Here is a 20790-nt window from a genome sequence, read left to right as displayed (position 1 = left end):
CTTGTTTTTCACAGGTTAAGTATGACTTGCGTTTCAGTTATGTTCAGAGGAACTTTGCACCATCACTGAACTATTTATATTTTCAAGAGGAGCTAGAAGGCTGGTGCACAGCCTTTCTTTATCCTCCCAATCCAAGCCAAGAACCCCGGGAATTTGTATATGCTGATGGGGGAAACCCTGGTGAGGAAACTCTGAAGTCTGTAACATTACCATGAGCACAGCCACATTTTCCCTGTACCACATATTTGTGATACTGTTTTGCTAACCGAATGCACATCTAAGATTAATATTTCAGTAGAGGTCCAAGGAGCTACCTTTGAAAATGTGGCATTCAATAAAATGCTTATATTCCAGTATAAGTTAAAACAGCAGGTATGTATTTTAATTGTTTATAATGACGTTGAATTGCTTGAAAGAATGAAAGCATTTTACAAGAACAAAGGGTGTGAGTTTCTATATTTGTAACATTTTACTTTTAAAGTACATTTTCTACTGTTCTCTACAAACTATGACTAAAGTGACTTTCCTTAATTTGTTGAAATTCCTATAAAATAATGACTTCTCTACCTTTTCCTTTTCATTTTAGGAAAGTTACTACCAGGCTGGGGTGTACCTCAGTGGTACTTGCCTAGCATGCAGAAAACCACATGGTCAGTCTCTAGTACTGCTCAAACTGCTGACTGTTAGGAATGTTGTGTGGGAATTCACCTTGGTATAATGGTAGCTTCCAAGGTTACTGACAGGAAAGGCATCCCAGAGGCTAGTGAACACAACATGCACAGGTTCTGCTTTCCGACACACTAGCCTGATTGTGTTGTTAAGGACCAGAACTAAGCCAGGGAATTTGGCAGGCACCAGTGCATTTACCTTGAGCACAGCCACTTGATACCTGTAGCTCTCAAATAGCCTGTTGAGAACTGGTGGGCATTGTCTATGTTTCTTGGGCAGCACACATGCAGGACCAGAGTGAAACTATAATAATTATAACAAGAATGGCCCGTTATTTAGGGGAGACGTAGCCTTCATCATGAAAGAAACGTGACTTAACATCTTGTGAATATGTAATGTTTACATGACCTCCCTTTTCCACCTGTAAGTAGCACTCTCGTTTTTTCTGCCCCTTCCCCAAACCCTATAGTTTTTGGGATCAGACCTAGCGCTTTCCACATAACAGGCCAGCACTCTACTACAGAGCTCTGCCTCTAGCCCTGTGCTGCCCTTTGTCTCCTGTTACAGCACTGGGACAGAGCTCAGCCTCTCACATGTACTAGTACTCTATCACTAGTATCTATCGAGCTGCCTCCCGAGACCTGTCTGTTGGTCTAGCTTTCCTCCCTCCCTCCCTCCCTCCCTCCCTCCCTTCCTTCCCTTTCTTTCTTCCTTTCCTCCCTCCCTTCCTTCATCCCTCCCTCTTTTCTTCATCCCTCCCTCCTTTCCTCCATTCCTTCCTTCCCTCCCTCTCTCCTTTCCTCCCTCCCTTTTTTCTCTCCCTCTCTCCCTTCCTTCCTCCATTCCTCCTCTCTCTCTCTCTCTCTCTCTCTCTCTCTCTCTCTCTCTCTCTCTCTCTCTCTCTCTCTCTCTGACAGGGTCTCATGGAGCCCAAACTGACCTCAAACTCATTTTGAAGCCAAAGGTAACCTTGAATTATTGATGCTCCTGCCACCACCTTCTCAGTACTGGGATTACAAGATTGTGTCATCACAGCCAGTGTGTGATGTTGTTTTGAACGCCCATCCTGTTCAACATGTATGTTTCATGTATCCGTGTTTAACATGCCTCGTTCACTAACCACTGAAAATACTTCTTGTATTATCTGTTTTCCCTTTAACTTGATAAAGGAGGGACAGACAACTATCTGCACTGCTGCAGGACTCCCTGCCTGCCTGCCTGTGTTGTTTTAAAGATTCTGCTCCTGCTTTGAAAGACATCTCCAAGCTCTGGTTCCAGAACTCCTGAATTTGGGGCTAAAGAGATAGTTTAGTTGGTATAGTGCTGCTGCACAAACTGAAAACCTGAGTTTCACTCTCCAGGACTCATGTAAAAAGCTGGGTGTGACAGCACATGTTTATAACCTCAGTGCTGGGAAGTAGAGACGGGAGGATTCCTAGGGCTCACTGGTCAGCCTAGCCTAGTTAGCAAACCCCAGGTCCCAGCAAGAGACCCTGTGTGAAAAAACAAGGTTGATGGCACATCAGGAACAACACCCAAGGTTGGCCTCATCCTCTACACATAAGTCATATGCACACACAGGGGTGGGGTGGGTTCTGAACACATGACCTCTGCATTGGCCAGTACTTCATTTGAATTTACTTGCTCTTTCTGAATCTTTAGATCTCTCTTTGGTTCTTATTCCATCCACCCTGCCCACCCACAACTAGCCGGAGAATACTAGCTTCCTCTTTTTCCAGATCTCATGGTCTTAGCTGGCTATGCCAAGCTCCACTCTTTTGTTTCCCACTCTGGAATCATACTCTGAGAAAGTACCCTTCTTCTCACTCTTTTGCTGAGGTTAAGCAGGTAACATTAAAATCAGAAGGTGAGGCGTTCCTAGGAGCTCCTATGTCCTAAGGCGTAACATGTGGCTCCGAAGCTGGGTACCATAATCTTTCTCTGCAGGAAGCACTGCTGACTTTCTGCTCTGGAACTTTCCAGTAAGAGTAGAGGAGAGTTTTCTTAGTGTCTGCTTTCTGCCATCTTGTTCTCTGCTATGGAAAGGAACATAACTGTATATAACAGTGCAGACAACCCTACTTGGCACCCTGTTTCCCTGGACCTGCCCATTCCATGACAGCTCCCAGTTTCCTCTCTGGCAATTCCAGACTTATGCAGAAGTGATGGCACATAACTGAGATGCTCTTTCCTTCCCATGAAGCAACATATTCCCGAGCAAGGGCCTGGGAGCCACTTCTCACATGAAGGGACATGCTTTCCAATTCATTTTAGGTTTCTTGGTTTCCCTATTTGTGAGAGGCTGAACATGAACACCAATTAAGCAACTGTTCTTCCAGAATTGATCATCAACCCCTCATTATAGGATGGCCATACAATTGTCTTGCAGTCTAGGGCCTGCATGCCCACCAACTGGAATCTAAGCCTAAGCACCCAAGTATTTACTCTGATTCTAGAAAATACCCTATAATTGTTTAGTGAAAACACTCCTACAAAACAAACAAACAAACAGGAATGCATAACAATATCCAGGACCAGTAACGTGCCCTTCCCTTTTCCAGTTTGACAGATCTGGAGGTCTGCCTATGTCTAGACAGTGGGACACAGTGGTCACCTTCACTACAGGGTTCTGTACTACACCTCTACTACCCCTCCATGGAGGCTGATTACCCTTGCTTGGAACTAGAAAGCACTCAGGGGATCCTTACCTTGCAATCTGTGTTTATTGAAAGTTGATCCTGGCACACCCACTACATTGCTGAAATGAGGGTTGCTTATGATAAGGACAGTGTTTGTGCCTGCCAGCAAAATACAGAAACTTAACCCTTGAGCTGTGCAGCAGTCACAACACAGTCAGGAAGTCTGTGTCTTTCAAGGGCTTTGAGTTTAACTATCCTCTATTTACTGTATAATCAAAACTACAGAACAGGTGCTCTATCCACAGAGGCTGAGAATGAAGGGAGAAAAATCCTTGTATAGAACATGCCTTTTTTTTTTTTTTCTGCCAGAACTCATTTTCTGATCGTTGCTTCATTTCCATGGCTCTCCAAAGTGGCTCCTCCCTGTCCTCTGTTGTATCATGAGGCTTCTAAGAATACCTTCTGGCTGTTGTCTGTCTTAATGCCTAGCCAGGATCCACCTGAATTTTTAGTCATTTGGATCTTTACTTTCTTATGCTCGATATTCTGGTTTCTTGTAGGATACAACAAAGAAGGCTTCCTGGCAATACAGCATGCAGTAGACAAAGCCATTATGTGGCACCATGATCCCAACGCAACACTCAACATGTTCAAGAATCTCCACGTACTGCTGCAGAGATTCCCATTTGGGCCCCATATCAAGGACCCATTCTTAGTGATCCTTCAGAATGAGTTCCCTCTGCTCCTCATGCTCAGCTACATTTGTGTTGAGCTCATAATCATCAATTCCATTTTACTGGAGAAGGAGAAGAAACTGAAGGTAGCTCTATCTACTCAGATGGGAAGTACAGGGCTGTGGGGAGGCTGCTAATGAAATGTCTACTGTGAGACTGAGGCCCAAGCAGGCAGGAGGATTTGTCAGCCTCTCAGGTGAAATGGAAATCAGAAGTGCTTTCATATTTTTATCCTGCTTGCAGGAAGCCTCATCTCTTGTTATCACACATATCCCTACTTTTAGATTGCCCAGCCTAGTAGGTCCTCCAGGTTAGTACTCCATCACTAATAGGGCAGGTGTTCAGACAATGTCCACATAGAGGGGATTTCTATCCACAATTAACTCACTCCCATTTTGTGGGAAGATGATTGAGAAGCATCTTCTAGGAAAATATAACCGAAGGCAAGGTTTGTTTCCTCTGAGTTGGTCCCGAAACTGGTTTCACTACTCACTTTCTGTGCTCTTCTGTTTATATAACCTCTACTACTTCTTTTCTCACTTTCTTCCCTTTAAATAATAATCTTGTATTACTTAAGTTTTTATTTCTCAGACATGATCTCATTCTGTAGCCAATAGTGACCTGGAAGCCACTGTGTTATCCAGGCTGACCATGAACTCATGATCTATTTGCTTCACCCCACCCCCCACCCCCAGCTCTAGAGGCACAACTGGCTAAAATCTTCTCACTTTAAATTTTTTTCTCTTTTTAAAATAAATTTTAAATTTATGTATTTTATGTATAGGATGTTTTCATCTGCACGTACATCTGCACACCAGAGGGCACTGGATCCCATGGGACTGCAGTTAGAGATGGTTGTGAGTCACGGTATGGGTGCTGGGAATTGATGGAGATGATGTTACCCACAGTATGGGTGCTGGGAATTGATAGAGATGATGTGACCCACAGTGTGGGTGCTGGGAATTGATAGAGATGATGAGGCTGTCTATGAGATGGGAGACAGTGGGTCAATGGCTGATAGGTGGATGCTCTATCCAGCTTTATACTCACTGAAAACCCCAGGAAACAAGGAGCTTCTGACACTGGCTAGGGTACCCATTTAGTTTCTGCTTGTGGATGAAATTCCACCTTCCTTAGTTTTTACTTCAACAGCAAACTTGTATAGAAGCTGGTTGGCATAGAATGTCCACACTTTGGTCATGCTTTTGTTCTTTATACTTGAGTCTTGTTTTCAGATGAATTTAACACTATAGAAGTTAGGCATGATGGCACATTCTTAAAACCCCAATGGTAAATATGCTGTTGGTTCATTTACTGAATGTCTCCTCTAAGTAAATGGCCCTGAGCAAAAAGTCTAAACTATTTTTTTTTTAGACAAAGTCTTAATATAGAACCCCTGGCTGGCCTGGCACATGCTCTGTAGACTAGACTGGCCTTGTGCTTCTGACATATTTTACTGCCTCTGTCTCGCAAATGCTGGGATCGGAGGCATGGACTACTATACTCTGCTTTAACATCTAAACTCCTTATGTGTCCTACTTTTAAATTCTCCTAGCAGTTGTTTTTAAATTTAAAGTCAATTTATACAATGCCTACACTGCCATGGTTAAACCGAGTACCACTCCGTTTTATTCTTGCCTTGTAGCTCTGTCCCTCTCCATCAGCCCCAGCAGCTGTCTCCCCCCAGTCCACACAACCTGTCATCCTAACCCACTGAGTTTCAGCAACAGCCTCCCCGACTGTGCCTGAGACACTTAGCCAGGCTCTAACACTTGGCTCTTTCGCTTTTTCTAGGAATATATGTGTATGATGGGACTGGAGAGCTGGCTGCACTGGGTTGCTTGGTTCATTACATTCTTCATTTCTGTCTTAATTGTCGTTTCTGTTATGACCATTCTCTTTTGTGCAAAGGTATGCTTTGTTCTTTAGAATATAGTGAGCTATGAACGGGTAGTAAAGAATCTGGTATGGTATGGGTGGTACAGTTATTGATGACCATTTGGGAAAACTCTGATGGATATTCAGTGGTATTTGCTGAAATTCTGGGGAAGTAAACATTCTTCCTCCTCTTCTCCCCTCCCCCTTTTTCTCTTTCTTTTTGAGGCAGAGGCTCATTATGGAGCTCTGGATGGCCTAGAATTCACTGTATAGACCAGTCTGATCTGGTTTAATTTGTGTTAATCCTCAACCTTATCCCTAAAGTGCTAGGATTTCAGTCTTGTGCTATCATACCTAATCTAGTATTTAGAAACCTGAGGATCACAAAATACATTTTTACAAACTTTAAAAGACAGGGCTGGAGAGGTGGCTCAGTGGTTAAGAGCACTGGCTGCTCTTCCAGAGGACCCAAGTTCAATTCCCAGCACCCACATGGTGGCTCACAACTGTCTGTAATTCCAGGTCCAGGGGACTAAACACCCATGGTAAAACACCAATGCACATAAAGTAAAAATAAATTAATTAAAAAGAAAAAAAGATAAATTTCATACTGCACAATAGTTGAAAATAGTTACTATAAAACATTATTTTACTTCCATGTTATCATGTTTTTCTTTTATGCTGCCAATGGGGTTTGATATTAACTTTGGTCTGCTTGCATTTAATAACTCACTACTTGGATATATAAAAACTTACCTTTTAAGTTGTTAGTATTGTGTCAGTGTGGTAAAAGGAAGAAAGAAAACCCAGGCTAAATAGGAAAATAGTTCAAGCAAAAGAAATAACCAGAAAGCATTAAAACAGAAGGCACAAGATAACAAAAGAAATACCAAATGTACGTCAGACTAATAATGTGACAAATGAACTGAACTTGTGCAGGGGGTGTAGCTCATTGACAGAACACATGCCATGTATTTAAGGCCCTTAATTCAATACCCAAGATAACCGCCCCCCCAAAAAAAGAAAAAAAAATATCCACATTAGGTAAAAAATTGAATGCAAACTTATTTTTCCCCTGAAAAATACTCATAGCATAACTTATAAATGATAACAGATGGCAGATCAGATGTCTGCCTTAAAAAAAATCTATGTATAATTCTAAATTAAAAAATATTTTCTATAGTGTTTTATGAGTACTTCATACTTTGTTCACATCTGTGGTTGTTTTATAGGTAGACAGTGTAGCTGTGTTCACCAACAGTAACCCTAGCTTGATATTTATTTTTCTAATGTGTTTTGCCACTGCCACAATTTTCTTTGCATTCATGATGAGCACGTTTTTTCAAAGAGGTGAGTACTGCTGTTATTTTCTGTTGGGGGATGTTAATGACTTTTCCTTCTAAGAGCATTGTCATTCCCATTACTTAGAGAATTTAGTATATTCCTCCACAGCTAAGTTTCCAGTCTTATGGTTATTTCAGTAGTGGGAAAGTTCTACTCCCTATTAAAGGCTTGTTGAAACACATGAAATATACATTCTTTGCTATATTTAAGTCCTTAAAACAGTGTCAAAGTGAGGTAGATAATAAGTCTCATTTTATTTATTTTTATTTATGTTTCTCACTGTGTGTATGCAGTGTGTGTGCTGGTGCTCTGGAGGCCAGAAGAGACCCTTGGATCCCCTGAAGCTGAAGTTACAGGCAGTTGTGAGCCACCTGACGTGGGTGCTGGGAACCAAACTCAGGTCCTCCAGAAGAGCAGCATCCACTTCTAACTCCTGGGCCATCTCTCCAGCCCCAACAAGTCTCAGTTTAGAAGAAAATAGAAGGGTAAGACATTTCAGGCAGAAAGTCCTCCAGATCATGATTGTGAAGTTGGGACCCAATAGTAAAGTGGTTTCTAAGATACCACAAAGGACTTCCTGTGAATTTGGTCCTGTTGGAAGTCTTAGATCTAAAACTATTTACATATGAATTGATGAATCATAGAGAATAGAAATGATAGGAGGTACAGTCAAATCAGAGCACAGGAGCATTGAAGTGTGAGTTACCCTATAAAAGTAAAAGCAGTTAGAGAAAATGAGCTCAGCAGTTGTTCCCCGAAAAGACAGTGTTTACAAGAACCAGGAAAGAGAGATGTGTTATTACTATTTGTGAATGTTTTATATCAAATGGCATGCTCTAATTTGTGGTTCCTAGAAAAATACTGACCCTGCCAAGATGGAGAAGGATTCAAACTTTGAATTCTACCTCTCCTCCATAGCTTTTGCCTCTGCCTCCCAAGTGCTGGAGTTAAAGGCATGCACCACCACACCCAGCTACTTGAATTTTTTTTTAAAGTGCTGTAAATGTTTTCATCCTTCACTAGTAAGAATGCAAATACAAAAACAGATTGCTTCCTTTCTGAAATGCTGAAACAATCACAGAGACGCTTTCCTTCATGGCAGAGAAACAAGGTTTGTATCATAGCAACTTGCATGTTACTGATGAAATACTTCATCTTTTCCCCTCTGAATCTGCAGCGCATGTAGGAACTGTGATAGGTGGAATCGTCTTCTTCTTCACATACCTTCCCTACATATACATCACTTTCAGTTATCACCAGAGGACCTATGTTCAAAAGATAGCCTCTTGCCTCTTCTCAAATGTTGCCATGGCAATAGGAGTCCGATTCATCTCTCTGTTTGAAGCAGAAGGTAAGATTTATCTTTCTCAGACTCTTATTTAGGCTGCCTACATGCTCTGAGCTGGGCGTGGCTGTCCTCCATTCCCAAACTTACATTACTGACATTAGTGTTCTGAGCATCACATTATGATAGGCACTTTGTGGGTTGCTAAAGAGATATATAATGTGCTTCACAAATCCTACAGCATAAGCCGCTGGGTGGTGGTGTCACATGTCTTTAATCCCAACACGTGGGAGTTTGAGGCCAGCCTGCCCCGTGACTTCCAGGATAGTCCTGCCTTAAAAACAAAAACAAAAACAAACAAACAAAAAAACATACAGCACAGCCATGGATATGCGAAGGAAAACTAGAGCATAGTAAAGAAAGGACACTGAAGACAAACATGCATGCCTGTAGTCCCAGCTACTTGGAAGGTTGAGGTAGGAAGATTACTGGAGCCCAGGAGTTCCATCCAGGCTAACTTGGGCAGCAGAGTAACTTTGCTTGAAAAAAAAAAAAGATTAGTAATTATATACTTATATAATTCTATTGATATGAAGTATAAAATTTTATGATTAGAAGCTCAGAAAATCCTGAACATCACTAATAATGTAGTAGTTTTCACATACCTTAGTCTCATTGCTTTTGGTGTCCCCTCTTTTGCAAGTTTTTCTGGGGGATTGTATTAATCAGCCTTATCTTTTTATAAAGAAATACTTGAAATAATTAACTTGTAAAGAGAAAGACTTATTTTGATTTACAAATCTGTAGAGTCAAAGATTAGGCGGCCTCCCTCTGTTGGACCTCGGGTGTCCAGCCCTTCATGAGAGACGTACACAGCAAAGCAACCTACCAGGGAATGAACAAGGAAGCAAAGGAATCCAAGTCTCACATTCTCTTAGAATAATCCCTCAATACTCCTGCCTACTAAGCCCCACCTCCTGCGATGCCACACCTCCTGAAGTTTCTACCATGCCCAGTAGCATCACCCTGGTGACCAAACCTTTTAACATAGTCTGTTAGTCAACTTTCCATCACTGTAGCAGATACCTGAGATGATCAGCACTGAAAGATCCCAGCCTTAATTTGCTTTAAAAGTTTTTAAGGTTTCAGCCTGTGGTTTGTTAGTCCACTGGGGGAAAAAAATAACAAAATATCGACATTGAAGTTAAGATAAGACTGACCCTGGTTTAGCTGGCTTTAGGGAACTTGATCCCCATGCTGGATGACCTTGCCCAGCCTTGATGCAAGGGGAGGAGCTCAGTCCTGCCTCAACTTGATGTGCCATGCTGTGTTCAAGCCCATGGGAGGGCTGTCCCTTCTGAATGGAGACAGAAGGGGAGGGGAGTTAGATGGAAAAGTGTGTGTGTGGGAGTCCGGGAATAGAGAAAGGAGGGGAAACTGTGGTCCATATGTAAAATAAATGAAAAAATTGTTATTTAAATAAAATAATATGTATATATATAAATTAAGATACATGAGAAAAAGGAAAAGACATGCTAGAATAAGAGAAGACACATATGATACATTTAGCTAGCAAGTGGCTTATGTTTAGAACGTTTAGAGAACTCATTCATGTCATTAGAAATTTGCTCTTGTAATTTAAAATAATGAAGCAAAACAACTTGTCACTTTATGGGGAAAGGGATATTCAGAAGGCTAATAAACATATAGGTGCTAGGAATCAAACCTAGGTCCTCTGGAAAAGCAACCAGTGCTCTTAACTGCTGAGCCATCTCTTCAGCCCCATTGCATTTTTTTAAAAGGTACTAATAAATCAAAAGTGGAAATAAAATGGAGCCATAAAATGGCTGTGAGATGGCTTAGTGGTTGAAGCTGCTTCCCTTCCAGCCTGCTGACCAGAGTCTCATCTTCAGAACCTACATGGTAGAAGAAGGAGAGAACTGACCTCCTCTCCTTTGTCTTCTGACCTCCACACATGTACCATGGTACACATGCATACATGCACACACACACACCACATATATACAAATGAATAAATGGATGAAAAACAGAAATCAAAAAATTCTCCATTAACTGGGCATGGTGACAGTAATTCCAGCTACTAGAGAGGCTGAGGCAGGAAGAATTAGAGCTCATGGTCAACTTGGGAAACTTAGAGACCTTGTCTATTAAACAAAAAAAGTAAAAGACTGGGAATACAGTTCAGGGGTCCTATGCAAGATCGGAGGTCCAGTCCCTAGTACTATCACAATAGATATCTGAAAAATCTCTGTGATGGTTAGTATTGCTTATAAACTTCATTGGAGCTGGCATCAACTAAGAGACATGTCTTTGGACGTATTCGTGAGGATGTTTTCTGTGAGGATTAGCTGCAGGAGAAAGGACCTCTAACCCCAGGGTGGGAGCACACTCTAGCAGTGGCCCAAGTTGAAAGACATTCGAGGGAAAATCAATGCCTTCCCACCCTGTTGGAAAGTGAATTGTTGCTGCTGCCATCCTTTGCTAACCTCAGAACCCAACTTCATTGCTTTTCCGATGTGGAATGGAGACCAGCACTCCAGGAATCCCCCAGGTACTTATCTCTAGATTAGGACAGCGGAGTCTTGTGGACTGAGCAGACTTTCCAACATGCAGACAGCCACTGTCCTCCTTCCTTGCAACAGGAACAGGCATCCAATGGAGGAACATAGGCAGTATCCAAGGAGACTTTAGCTTCATTCAGGTGCTGCTGATGCTCCTGCTGGACTCACTCTTGTACTGTCTGATAGCCTTTTTGGCGGAGTCTCTCTTCTCAGGAAAGTTTGGAATACCTACGTCTTGGTACTTCTTTGCCAAGGTAAGTTCTGATTCTATTTTAGAGATAAATGTTAAGGTTTTTGTTTGTTTGTTTGTTTTGTGGTTTTTGTTTTTTTGTTTTTCTCCCCCAAGACAGAGTTTCTCTGTGTAACAGTCTTGGCTGTCCTGGAATTTGACTTGTAGACCAGCCTGGCCTCGAACTCACTGAGATCTGCCTGCCTCTGCCTACCAAGTGCTGGGATTAAAGGCGTGCGCCACCACCACCTGGCCAGATGTTAAGATTTTTATATTTGTCATCTGTGTTCCTCCATCTCCCAATAATGTACTAACGTCCATGGGAGGCCTTACCCTTTCTGAGGAGTGGATGGGGGGGTTGGGTAGAAAGCAGGTGGGGGGAGGTAACAGGAGGAGAGGAGGGAAGGGAAACTGGTTGGTATATAAAATAAATTAAAAAATTAAAAAAAAGAAGTCAGACACTGCTCATAGGCACCCACTACAGCAAGGATTTGGTTATTAATGGAAACTCTCATTTCACATGGTTCTTCTTTCTATTAAAATTGAGTATTTAAATACATTATAAATATTATACTGGGGAAAAAAAAGATCCCAAACCGCAGTAAGTCTTTACCCTGGATTAACCTCCTAACTATCAGCCTGTGGTTGGCAGTGGAGCATAATTAACAGAGAATCTCAGTCTCTGAACTTGCTCCACAGCTGATGCAATGGACTTGAGGATGAGACAGGGGAATAACTTCATACAGTGTACCTGGCAGTGCCTTCAGATTCTGTTATGCCTGTGTCATGACCCCCCCCCCCAGATCACCAGGAGTCTGAGTTCATATGCAAAAGCAAAGAGCCTTTATTGCAAGCTCGAGCTTGGGCTTCCCATCCATTCCCACACAGCGGTTGGATCAGGGAAGCATTGAGCTCAGTTATGGCAGGGATTTTAAGGCGTAGAGGAAGGAGGGTAGGGAAATTCCGGATTCAGATGGGGGTTGAACTCCTGATTGGGCAGGAGTGAAGTAACAGAAGTCTTGTCAAACAGGGATTGGTACTGGTGTTGCTGCAAGGAAATTGGCAACCTATATACAAATGATGTAAGCTATCCTTTATGCCTTGGAGCATCTAGTACTTATTTGTCTCAATTCTGATTGGTCTCCCGAAAGGTACAGTTTGTAGCTTTTCCTGGTTATTGTAATGGTGAGGCCTGGTCCCAGTATTGTTAGTCTGCAGCCTGTCATGGCTAGGCCTCTTCATTCCTGTATATGCCTGTTTATACCAGGTCCTTCATTTTCCCACAGAACTCACTCCCCAACATGCTAGAGTTCTCACACACCCTTTCTCCATTGAGCTGCATTTGTAGAGGGCCCTTTGGAACCCTTTGATCACCACAGTGTGCCAATAATAGTATCACAATCCTAGAAATTCAGACTACATTTTTTGTTACAAATGAGCCTTTGGTGCTTAACTCAGCCTCTCACAGTAATCTGTGGTGGCCTGCCCAGTGGCCAGGACCTCTGCAGCATGTACTCTGCCTTCCTTCTGGGGATGTGGAGAAACAGGTACACTGTAACACCAGCAACCTCATCCAGGTCTCACCCCCTCCTTCTCCCCTCCCGAGAACATGGTAAAGCGGCTTTGCTAGGACAGTCAGAGGCCGGAGACAAGGCCACTTCCTTAGAGCTTCTCTTAGTGCTGGAGATTATAGGCTGAAATGTAGTTGAATTGTGATGAAGCCATCAATGAGCTGATTAACCTCTCCAGATGCCATGAAATATTTGATTCAACAAGTAACTGCCTGTGGGGCAGGCATCCAATTTGCCAAAATTTATCTTCCATAAGAGAAATACACACAAACGGTTAGTGCATAAGTTGACTTCTCATGCAGTGCCTGTTCTGTGTCAAGAAGCCTGTTCCAGTAATACTGCCACTTCTGGACATTGGGAATCCTGAGAAACCTGCAAGGAGAGACTTCATGCAGGACGAGCCAGCTGACCAAATGAAAGCAATTGAAATCCAGCATCTATATAAGGTATTGGCTTTCAGACTTCCTTACAGGGGCTTGAGAAACAACCCTTTTAGGACTGTTTTATTCTAACAGTGCTTACAGGCTACTCTTTGGAATCAAGAGTTGTAATTTCCTATGTGATCCTACTCTCAAAAATTGGAAACACAGCTTGAAATACCCTGTTTCCCATTATGAAGTTAAATGGAAGGCCTATTGATCTGGGGTTTTTTGTTTTGTTTTGTTTTGTTTTGTTTCTTTTTGAAACAGTGTTCTCTCAATCTCCAGGCCAAGCATCTCCATTGGAGATAGGCCAGAATGCAGCCATTTGGTGGATGATATATCCACCAAATCAAAATGTAAACCAGATCTCACTGTTAGTTTCTAAATATAGGAACAGGCAGTTGTTCTCCCATAGGTGCTTGATTTCTGTAACACGGTATAATCTCAGTGCACTGGTCTTCGAATCTAAAAGAAAGCAGTGGGACCTTCTCTACTTATCTGGCATTGTCACCTTAAGACTCTAACTCAGCTGGGTGTGGTGGCCAAGCCTTTAATCCCAGTGCTTAGTAGGCAGAGGCACATGGGTCTGAGATCTGCCTGGTCTGCAGAGGGGGTTGTCGGTCAGTCAGGGATGTGTGGTTAAAACTGTCTCAAAACAAACACAAACTACTCAGCCTTGTGTTACCTTCTGCCGGGGATCAAGTGGCTCATATCCCAGCCCAGGACACTTGTGACATGTGTCCAGCTCTCTGTAATAGTAATTAGGAGTCTCCCTAACTTTCTGTGGGGATTCTCTCATTTTCCCTCACTCTCCCCTTCTAGCTCTAGCTCTGTTCATAATAAACAGTCTTGGGGCAGATGGTTCTGTATGATTTCAGCTGATCCACAGAGCCAGCTCACAGCTCCTTCTGGCTGAGTGACATAGAATAGTTGCTTCCCCCCCCCATCCATAACATGAGCTTTCATGATTGCAAGAGGGCTGGAGTAAGTAGCTCGTTTGTGGTGAAGACCAGGTCAGAGGAAGGTGATCTGGATACGAAGCTTGCCATACTCTTCAGCAATGCCTGTGTGGGCTACCCTGCCAGCCGCACCCTGACTTTCCCACAGGTCTTTTACAGGGGACGGCGTAAATGCATAGCCGTCAAGGATCTGAGTGTGAACCTGTACAAGGGGCAGATCACCGTTCTCCTGGGACACAACGGGGCAGGGAAAACCACCGTCTGCTCCATTCTTACAGGTACCTGTGTGGGTCCGCTCTGCAGAGTAGGCCCTTAAATCGCTGCACAGACCTAGATTTGGGACTTCTCCATTAAAATTTGTTGTCATTTTACTGCTAAGCATGGTTTGTTGCTAATTGTGCCATCTTTGCAGGATCTGGTTTGAATATAGTTCAGTAACTGTACCAAGAAAAGGGAATCTGTGCCTCTTCCAGTCAGTCTGCATTCACCATGACAAGACATGAACTTCCTTCTAGATAGAACGTTCTTGTTGGCCGGGCGGTGGTGGCGCACGCCTTTAATTCCAGCACTCAGGAGGCAGAGCCAGGCGGATCTCTGTGAGTTCAAGGCCAGCCTGGGCTACCAAGTGAGTTCCAGGAAAGGCACAAAGCTACACAGAGAAACCCTGTCTAAGAATGTTCTTGTTCACTGTGAGACACTGTTAATCTCTCAACATCTCAAATCTCTCAACAAAAACATCTTTGAATTTTGATTACCAGAGGTACTTTTAGAATAATACTTGTGAGTTATTCTAAAATACCCATCCAGAATAATTTTTATGCTTAAATAATTATTTTACATCCTGTCAACTAAAATGATATTCTATGAAATTTGAAACCTCACCCAAGAAACATTTATTGGAGGTTTAACATGTATAAAACTCTGGACAAAATCAAAGGGTGCACATCCAGCTTTGAAGGAGCTCCAAAAGACAAGCTGTTCTTACACACAGAATACTACAGGGCTGGGAAGCTGTCGGCACCTCAGTCAGCCAGCTATAAGTCTCTTCACATGTGAGACAAGTGTCTTTTGCCTTCTGTTGAAGACACTTGAAGAACAGCAAGATTTAGTGACATTTGGTGGCAGGTGCTCTTGGCCACACCAAGAGTTGCTATCAGGATTTTGAAAGCCAAGTCTCAACTCACATATATACAGTGGTTGTGTGTTTTGTATGTCAGACTGGGCCTGAGCCCCACAATTTCCTGTATAGAGGTACAGTGGCATTTCTGAGAGCAGGTAGACCTCTTCAGACACAGGGCGTTCGGAACATGTTAGGCTGAGGAAGCTGTCTGTCCCAGTAGAAGTGTATAAAGTTCTCACTGCTGGAGAAGAAGTTCTCTGTACCCCAAGCTAAGTGTCCAGAAAGGCCATGAGTCTTCTTTTTTACCTCGCACAGTCTTGCCTATTACAACCCCTTCTGTTTGTGGTCAGGATTCCTCAAAGTCCATATTTCGTTTGCCTGTGTGTTTATGTGTATGCGATTTCTCTGTCTCATTCCGTAACAAACCTCTCTGTTTACTTCTGGACCCACAATGCCAGAACAATGTGTTTACACAGAATACACACTCAATTTCATTGACTAAAAGGCTGAATTGCAAATACTGTCAAAGTGCCAGCTATGAATGCAGTATTATAGAAGCTCTATCACAGATTTCTAATAAAATGACACAGCTCAATAAAATTAACTCTGGCCTGGTGCAAGTGATGCCACTAGGGGACATACAATAGTATTCATGAGCTCTGGAGATACTCAATGGAGAAGCGAAGTCTGGCTGCTTCCCCAGGACATTGGCTGGCAAAGAGCTTCCACCATAATTTTTTTCAGATAAGATCTATTGTGTAGCCCAGGCTGGCCTCAAGTGCTAAGTGTTAGGATTATAGGTATATGCCAACTCCATATTGTATTTTTTTTTTTTTTTTGGCCAGGAAAACCCCAAACTTCATGTATTATAGACTTTGTTTCTCTACTTAGTGAAGTTTTGGTTTTTCTCTGAAGTTATTTAGTTCTTCTGTTATTACAAATTTACATAAAGACTTTCTTCCCCTTTTTTGCCCCCCTGGGGGGGGAGATTTTGGAGACAGAGTTTCTCTTGCCTCTCATATGACCTACCAAATCTAGCTGTATTGTCTTAGAATAAAAAAAAAATATGGCATACATTTAAAATTTTCTTAAGTTTTATGTTTATATTTATAGGAAATCACACACTACCTAGATATCCACCACTTAGGGTCGAATAACTCAATAGGGTATGCTTCATGACAATGAAATATTTTTAGCAAAATGCTACAAATCTGGACTGGTAAAAGCACTGGCCATCAAGACTGAAGAACTCCAGAACCTATGTGGTAGAGGGAGAGAACAGACCCAAGTCTTTCTCTAGCCTCCACATGTAGTATGCACCCCTACAACAGAGATATGTACATAAATGAAAGTGTCTTTACGAACAGTGCATTTCTAGCCATGCACGGTGACACATGCTCATAAAGCTGGCAGTTTGGCCTACACGATCAAACTTCATCTCAAAAAAAAAAAAAAAAAAAAAAAAGATACAGTTTTTATGTAGACAAATAGCCTGAATACATTGTTATACTAAAAACAAACAGACAACAACCGCAAGCAAATGCAAAACAGTTAAACGGAGCTTCTTAATGCATGCCCAGAGGGCCAGCCTGGTCTGTAAGAGACAGTTTAGGCCAGTTTGTGTTGTACAGAAAAACAAGGGGCAGCCTGGCATGCACAGAGACTTTGTCTCAAACAACTAGAAACCCACAAAACAAAAAAAAAAAAGTTATTTAAAAACAAAAACAGAATAGGCCAGTCAGTGGTGGCACATGCCTTTAATCTCAGCACCGGGGAAGCAGAAGGCAGGCAGATCTCTGTGAGTACGAGGCCAGCTTGGTCTACAGAATGAGTTCCAGGACACCCAGAGCTACACAGAGAAACCCTCTCTTGAAAGACCAAATAAAAACAAAATACTCCCATAATTTGTATTTTCTTATTTTAGTATAAAAACAATACATGGGGTTAGGAGTCTAGCTCATTGGTAAAACTCTTGCCTAGCCTGTGTGAGACCCTTAGATTCAATCTATCGCTACCACAACAAATCTAAATAAACAAAATGTATATAAAATTATGTAAGGCAATATATCAAAATGGTAACTGTAACTATCTTTTCATGGTGGAACTTATTAAACAACATTTGTTTCTTTTTTTAAAGTAAATTTTGTTGTTGATTGCTTGTTTGTTTAAGACAGGGTTTTTCTGTGTAGCCTTGGCTGTCCTGTAACTCGCTCTGTAGACCAGCCTGGCCTAGAGCTCACAGAGATCTGCCTGCTCTCTGCTTCCCGAGTGCTGAGATTAAAGGAACGTGCCTCCACTGCCGCTGCCACCACCACCTAGTTTAAGATTGTTTTTCTATGTATGTGAGTGTTTTGCCTTCATGCCTGTATGTATGTGCCTGGCGCCTGCGGAGGCCAGAAGAGAGTGCCAGATCTCCTGCAACTGGAGTTACCAACACTGTAAACCACCATGTGAGTTCTGGGGACTGAACCCCAGTTCTTCAGTAACAAGTGATCTTAACCACTAGACCATCATCTCTCCAGCCTCTGTTTCTTTGGTTATACATTTTCCTCCTTTTTGTGAAACTTTAGTGATAAGAATGTATCGTTCTTGTCATTCTAACAAGAATGAAGATAAAGATAATATGTAGTCCGGTTGCCATGTTGCATACTGGCATGCATTTGTCAGTAACTTCACTCATTCATGGAACAGATATTTATGGCAATAAGAATAAAGTCAGACCTTGCCTTTGAGGATCACATTTCAAAACTATTAGATTCCCAAAGTGCTTTTTTCTTTACCATATTTACTAAGCATACAAATTTATGATAACCCCTGTAGTCATGTGATTTACTTTACAAATGCCCATATTATTAAATTCATTTAACCAGATTGGAATTGCTCAAAAGCAGGAGAGTTTTCCTGTTTCTGATCTTTCCTGCATGTCCTCAAGCACTGTCACACATAGAACATATGTTCCTGGGCTGCCATTGACCGATGGCGGCAAAGGAGAGTAAGACTGTCTATGGGAGAACAAAGAGATCAAGGGGGATGGTTTGGCCTATACGCTTGCAGCGTCTGCCTGAAAATGACTGTAGGGTGTCTTTTCTGTTTGGTTCTAGGTCTTATTTCCCCTTCAAAGGGACAGGCATATGTCCTTGGGTGTGAAGTTTCAAAAGACTTGGCTCAAGTTAGGAAGAGCCTGGGCTGGTGCCCACAACATGACATTTTATTTGATAACTTTACAGTAACCGACCATCTTTCTTTCTATGGTCAGGTGAGTTGGTAATAATGGGTCTGTGTCCATTCCCGAAAATGGTAGGATAGACTATAACTCTCTGATTCATTTTGGGGGAGTGCTTTTAAGGAAACATGCATAAGTTTCTCAGTATTCTGACACAAATGTGGACACAATGAACACTCAGTTGAAGCAAATAGAGCACGGTCTTTGGGAAGGAGAGCCTCCCCGCTCCTTAGGAGCACAAACCCTTCCAGCTCTCCAGTGCATTTACCAACCCAGAAACTCCAAGCTTAGCAGCTTAGAGATTTTTATCCAAGATTTATGATGTAGGCATGATGGATTATTTATCCAGTGTCCCTGGAGGATGGAGAGTAGAGCTTTGGATCGTGGCTTGGTCTTTCTGATGACCAGCCCCAATTCATAAAGCTATCTAGTAGCATGCTGAGAGTCACTTCAGTAGAACAAGAGATACACCCTTTCATTAAGATAATTCTAGGGAATTAAGGTTCTCTTTGTAGCAAGGAAAATCAAGTATCAAATTAAAAATCAAATATTAGGACAAAAGGACTTCTAGAATCCTTATCAATTTTTGTATTCAAGTTTTAATTTTTTATTGAGATAAAATGCACATCACATAAATTTTGACATTGTTTGTTTTGAAACAGAGTCTCACTATGTAGAACTTGTCTGGCCTGGAACTTGCTGTGTACACCAGGCTGGACTCAAACTCACAGAGATCCACTTGCCTCTGCCTCCTGAGTGCTAAGATTAATGGTATTTACTGCTATGCCTAGAAATATTCCTATTAAGTCTTTGAGATTTTTATACAACATATTTTGATCATATTCACTAAGCATTCCCTCCTCTCATATCCCCCCCTTCCCTCCTAGAGTCCAGTTGGTGCTTCCCTACTACTCTTGTGAGCAGGGTCCCCCCTGGAGCAGGACAGTTGCACATACAAACTCATAGCACTATGTCTAAGACCAATGCCAGCACAGGAGGGGGGGGGCACGAAATCCCACTACTTGGCCTTTCTGACATCCTGACTATGCTGCGTCATGGAGATGTTCTTCTCTGGTTGTGTCTGTTTGAAGTTGTGTGTACCCTTTGTGGTTGGATGTCTACTCTGTTTGGAAAGTTTTCTGCTATAATTTCATTAAATAGTCTGTTTATTACATTTGATTTACCACTGTTCTTTCTTCAATACCATGAATTATTATGGCTGACTTTTTGAATGTATCCCAGATTGCTTGGAAATTTCATTTATGCTCCTTAGTTCCCACCCCCTTATCTGTCTGCTAGTATTTTTGTCTCTACTTGGTACTCCATCACTGAAATTCATCCTTCTGTGTGGTCTTGTATGTTAATGATGGTGTGTGTTGTGACTTTTATTTGATTGACTATCTCCTTCATTTCAGGTATCTCTATTTGGCTTTTCTTTAAGGTTTCAATCTCTTTACTGAGTTTTCCTCTATATTTTGGACTTTTCCTCCAGTTCAATGACTGTCTCATTCACTTTGAAGACTGTTTTGTTAAGGTCTTGGATAGATTTTTCTTAGCTCATGCATCTATTTGAATCTTCTGTATGCTCATTAATTCTTTTAAAAAGTAAGGCTTTGAATTCTTTCTCATTCATTTCAGTTATGCCTATAGTTTGGGGTTCCCTTATAGGGGAGCCGGGTGATTGGGAATGGGTTATGGCTAGTGGTTATGTTATAGTCTTTGTTTTGTTTTATACATCTATTGGAGTAGGACTATCTCTAAGTTTTGTTTTCTTCCTGAGTTTCCCTTTCTTCCAAGTTTATCTGGATGTTTTATTTTCTGTGACTCTTCCTAGAGGGATATCCACACGGAACTTGCTGTTGATTGTTGGATGGAGTTGCTGAGGCAATTTCATCTTGGCTGTGTGCCAACAGGACCAAAGGTAGGGCTGTACACTAAGCCATAGGACAACCAGATGGAGTCAGAACCTTGGCCAGCCCTTGAGTTCTGTGAACCCACTGGATGCAGGATACCAAACATCAGGCTCACTGGAGCCTAGGTTCTGTTTGGAGGCTGAGGTTAAGCCACAGGCCTGAAGTAACTCTTAGAACCACAGCATTAAAGACTGCCCCAGTCCTGCGGTGAGCACTGGGGCC

The 20790-nt window shown here is 42.1% G+C and overlaps 1 protein-coding gene across 5 annotated transcripts in view; it reads left to right on the top strand.

The window, feature by feature from the left end:
- The window catches only part of LOC114680755 (ATP-binding cassette sub-family A member 17-like), a 71751-nt gene that overhangs the window by 13694 nt on the left and 37267 nt on the right, over nucleotides 1-20790 (top strand). For 3 of the 5 annotated variants that reach the window (XR_005090304.1, XM_037200631.1, XM_037200633.1), the window contains 9 exons: nucleotides 15-180; nucleotides 3869-4128; nucleotides 5837-5953; nucleotides 7153-7270; nucleotides 8442-8615; nucleotides 11213-11385; nucleotides 13234-13377; nucleotides 14461-14590; nucleotides 18534-18688. Coding sequence is in view for 4 of the 5 variants with exons in the window: in XM_037200631.1 (XP_037056526.1) it covers nucleotides 15-180; nucleotides 3869-4128; nucleotides 5837-5953; nucleotides 7153-7270; nucleotides 8442-8615; nucleotides 11213-11385; nucleotides 13234-13377; nucleotides 14461-14590; nucleotides 18534-18688 (1437 nt within the window). In the remaining variant the exon portion in view is untranslated. The remainder of the gene's footprint in view (nucleotides 1-14; nucleotides 181-3868; nucleotides 4129-5836; nucleotides 5954-7152; nucleotides 7271-8441; nucleotides 8616-11212; nucleotides 11386-13233; nucleotides 13378-14460; nucleotides 14591-18533; nucleotides 18689-20790) is intronic. The other 2 variants (XM_037200632.1, XM_028853888.2) reach the window with 2 other exon arrangements.

The sequence above is a fragment of the Peromyscus leucopus genome, chromosome 8b (assembly GCF_004664715.2).
Source record: "Peromyscus leucopus breed LL Stock chromosome 8b, UCI_PerLeu_2.1, whole genome shotgun sequence".
Lineage (NCBI taxonomy): Eukaryota > Metazoa > Chordata > Mammalia > Rodentia > Cricetidae > Peromyscus > Peromyscus leucopus.
Note: the sequence above shows the minus strand (reverse complement) of the source record. Positions and strands in the feature narration are given on the sequence as shown.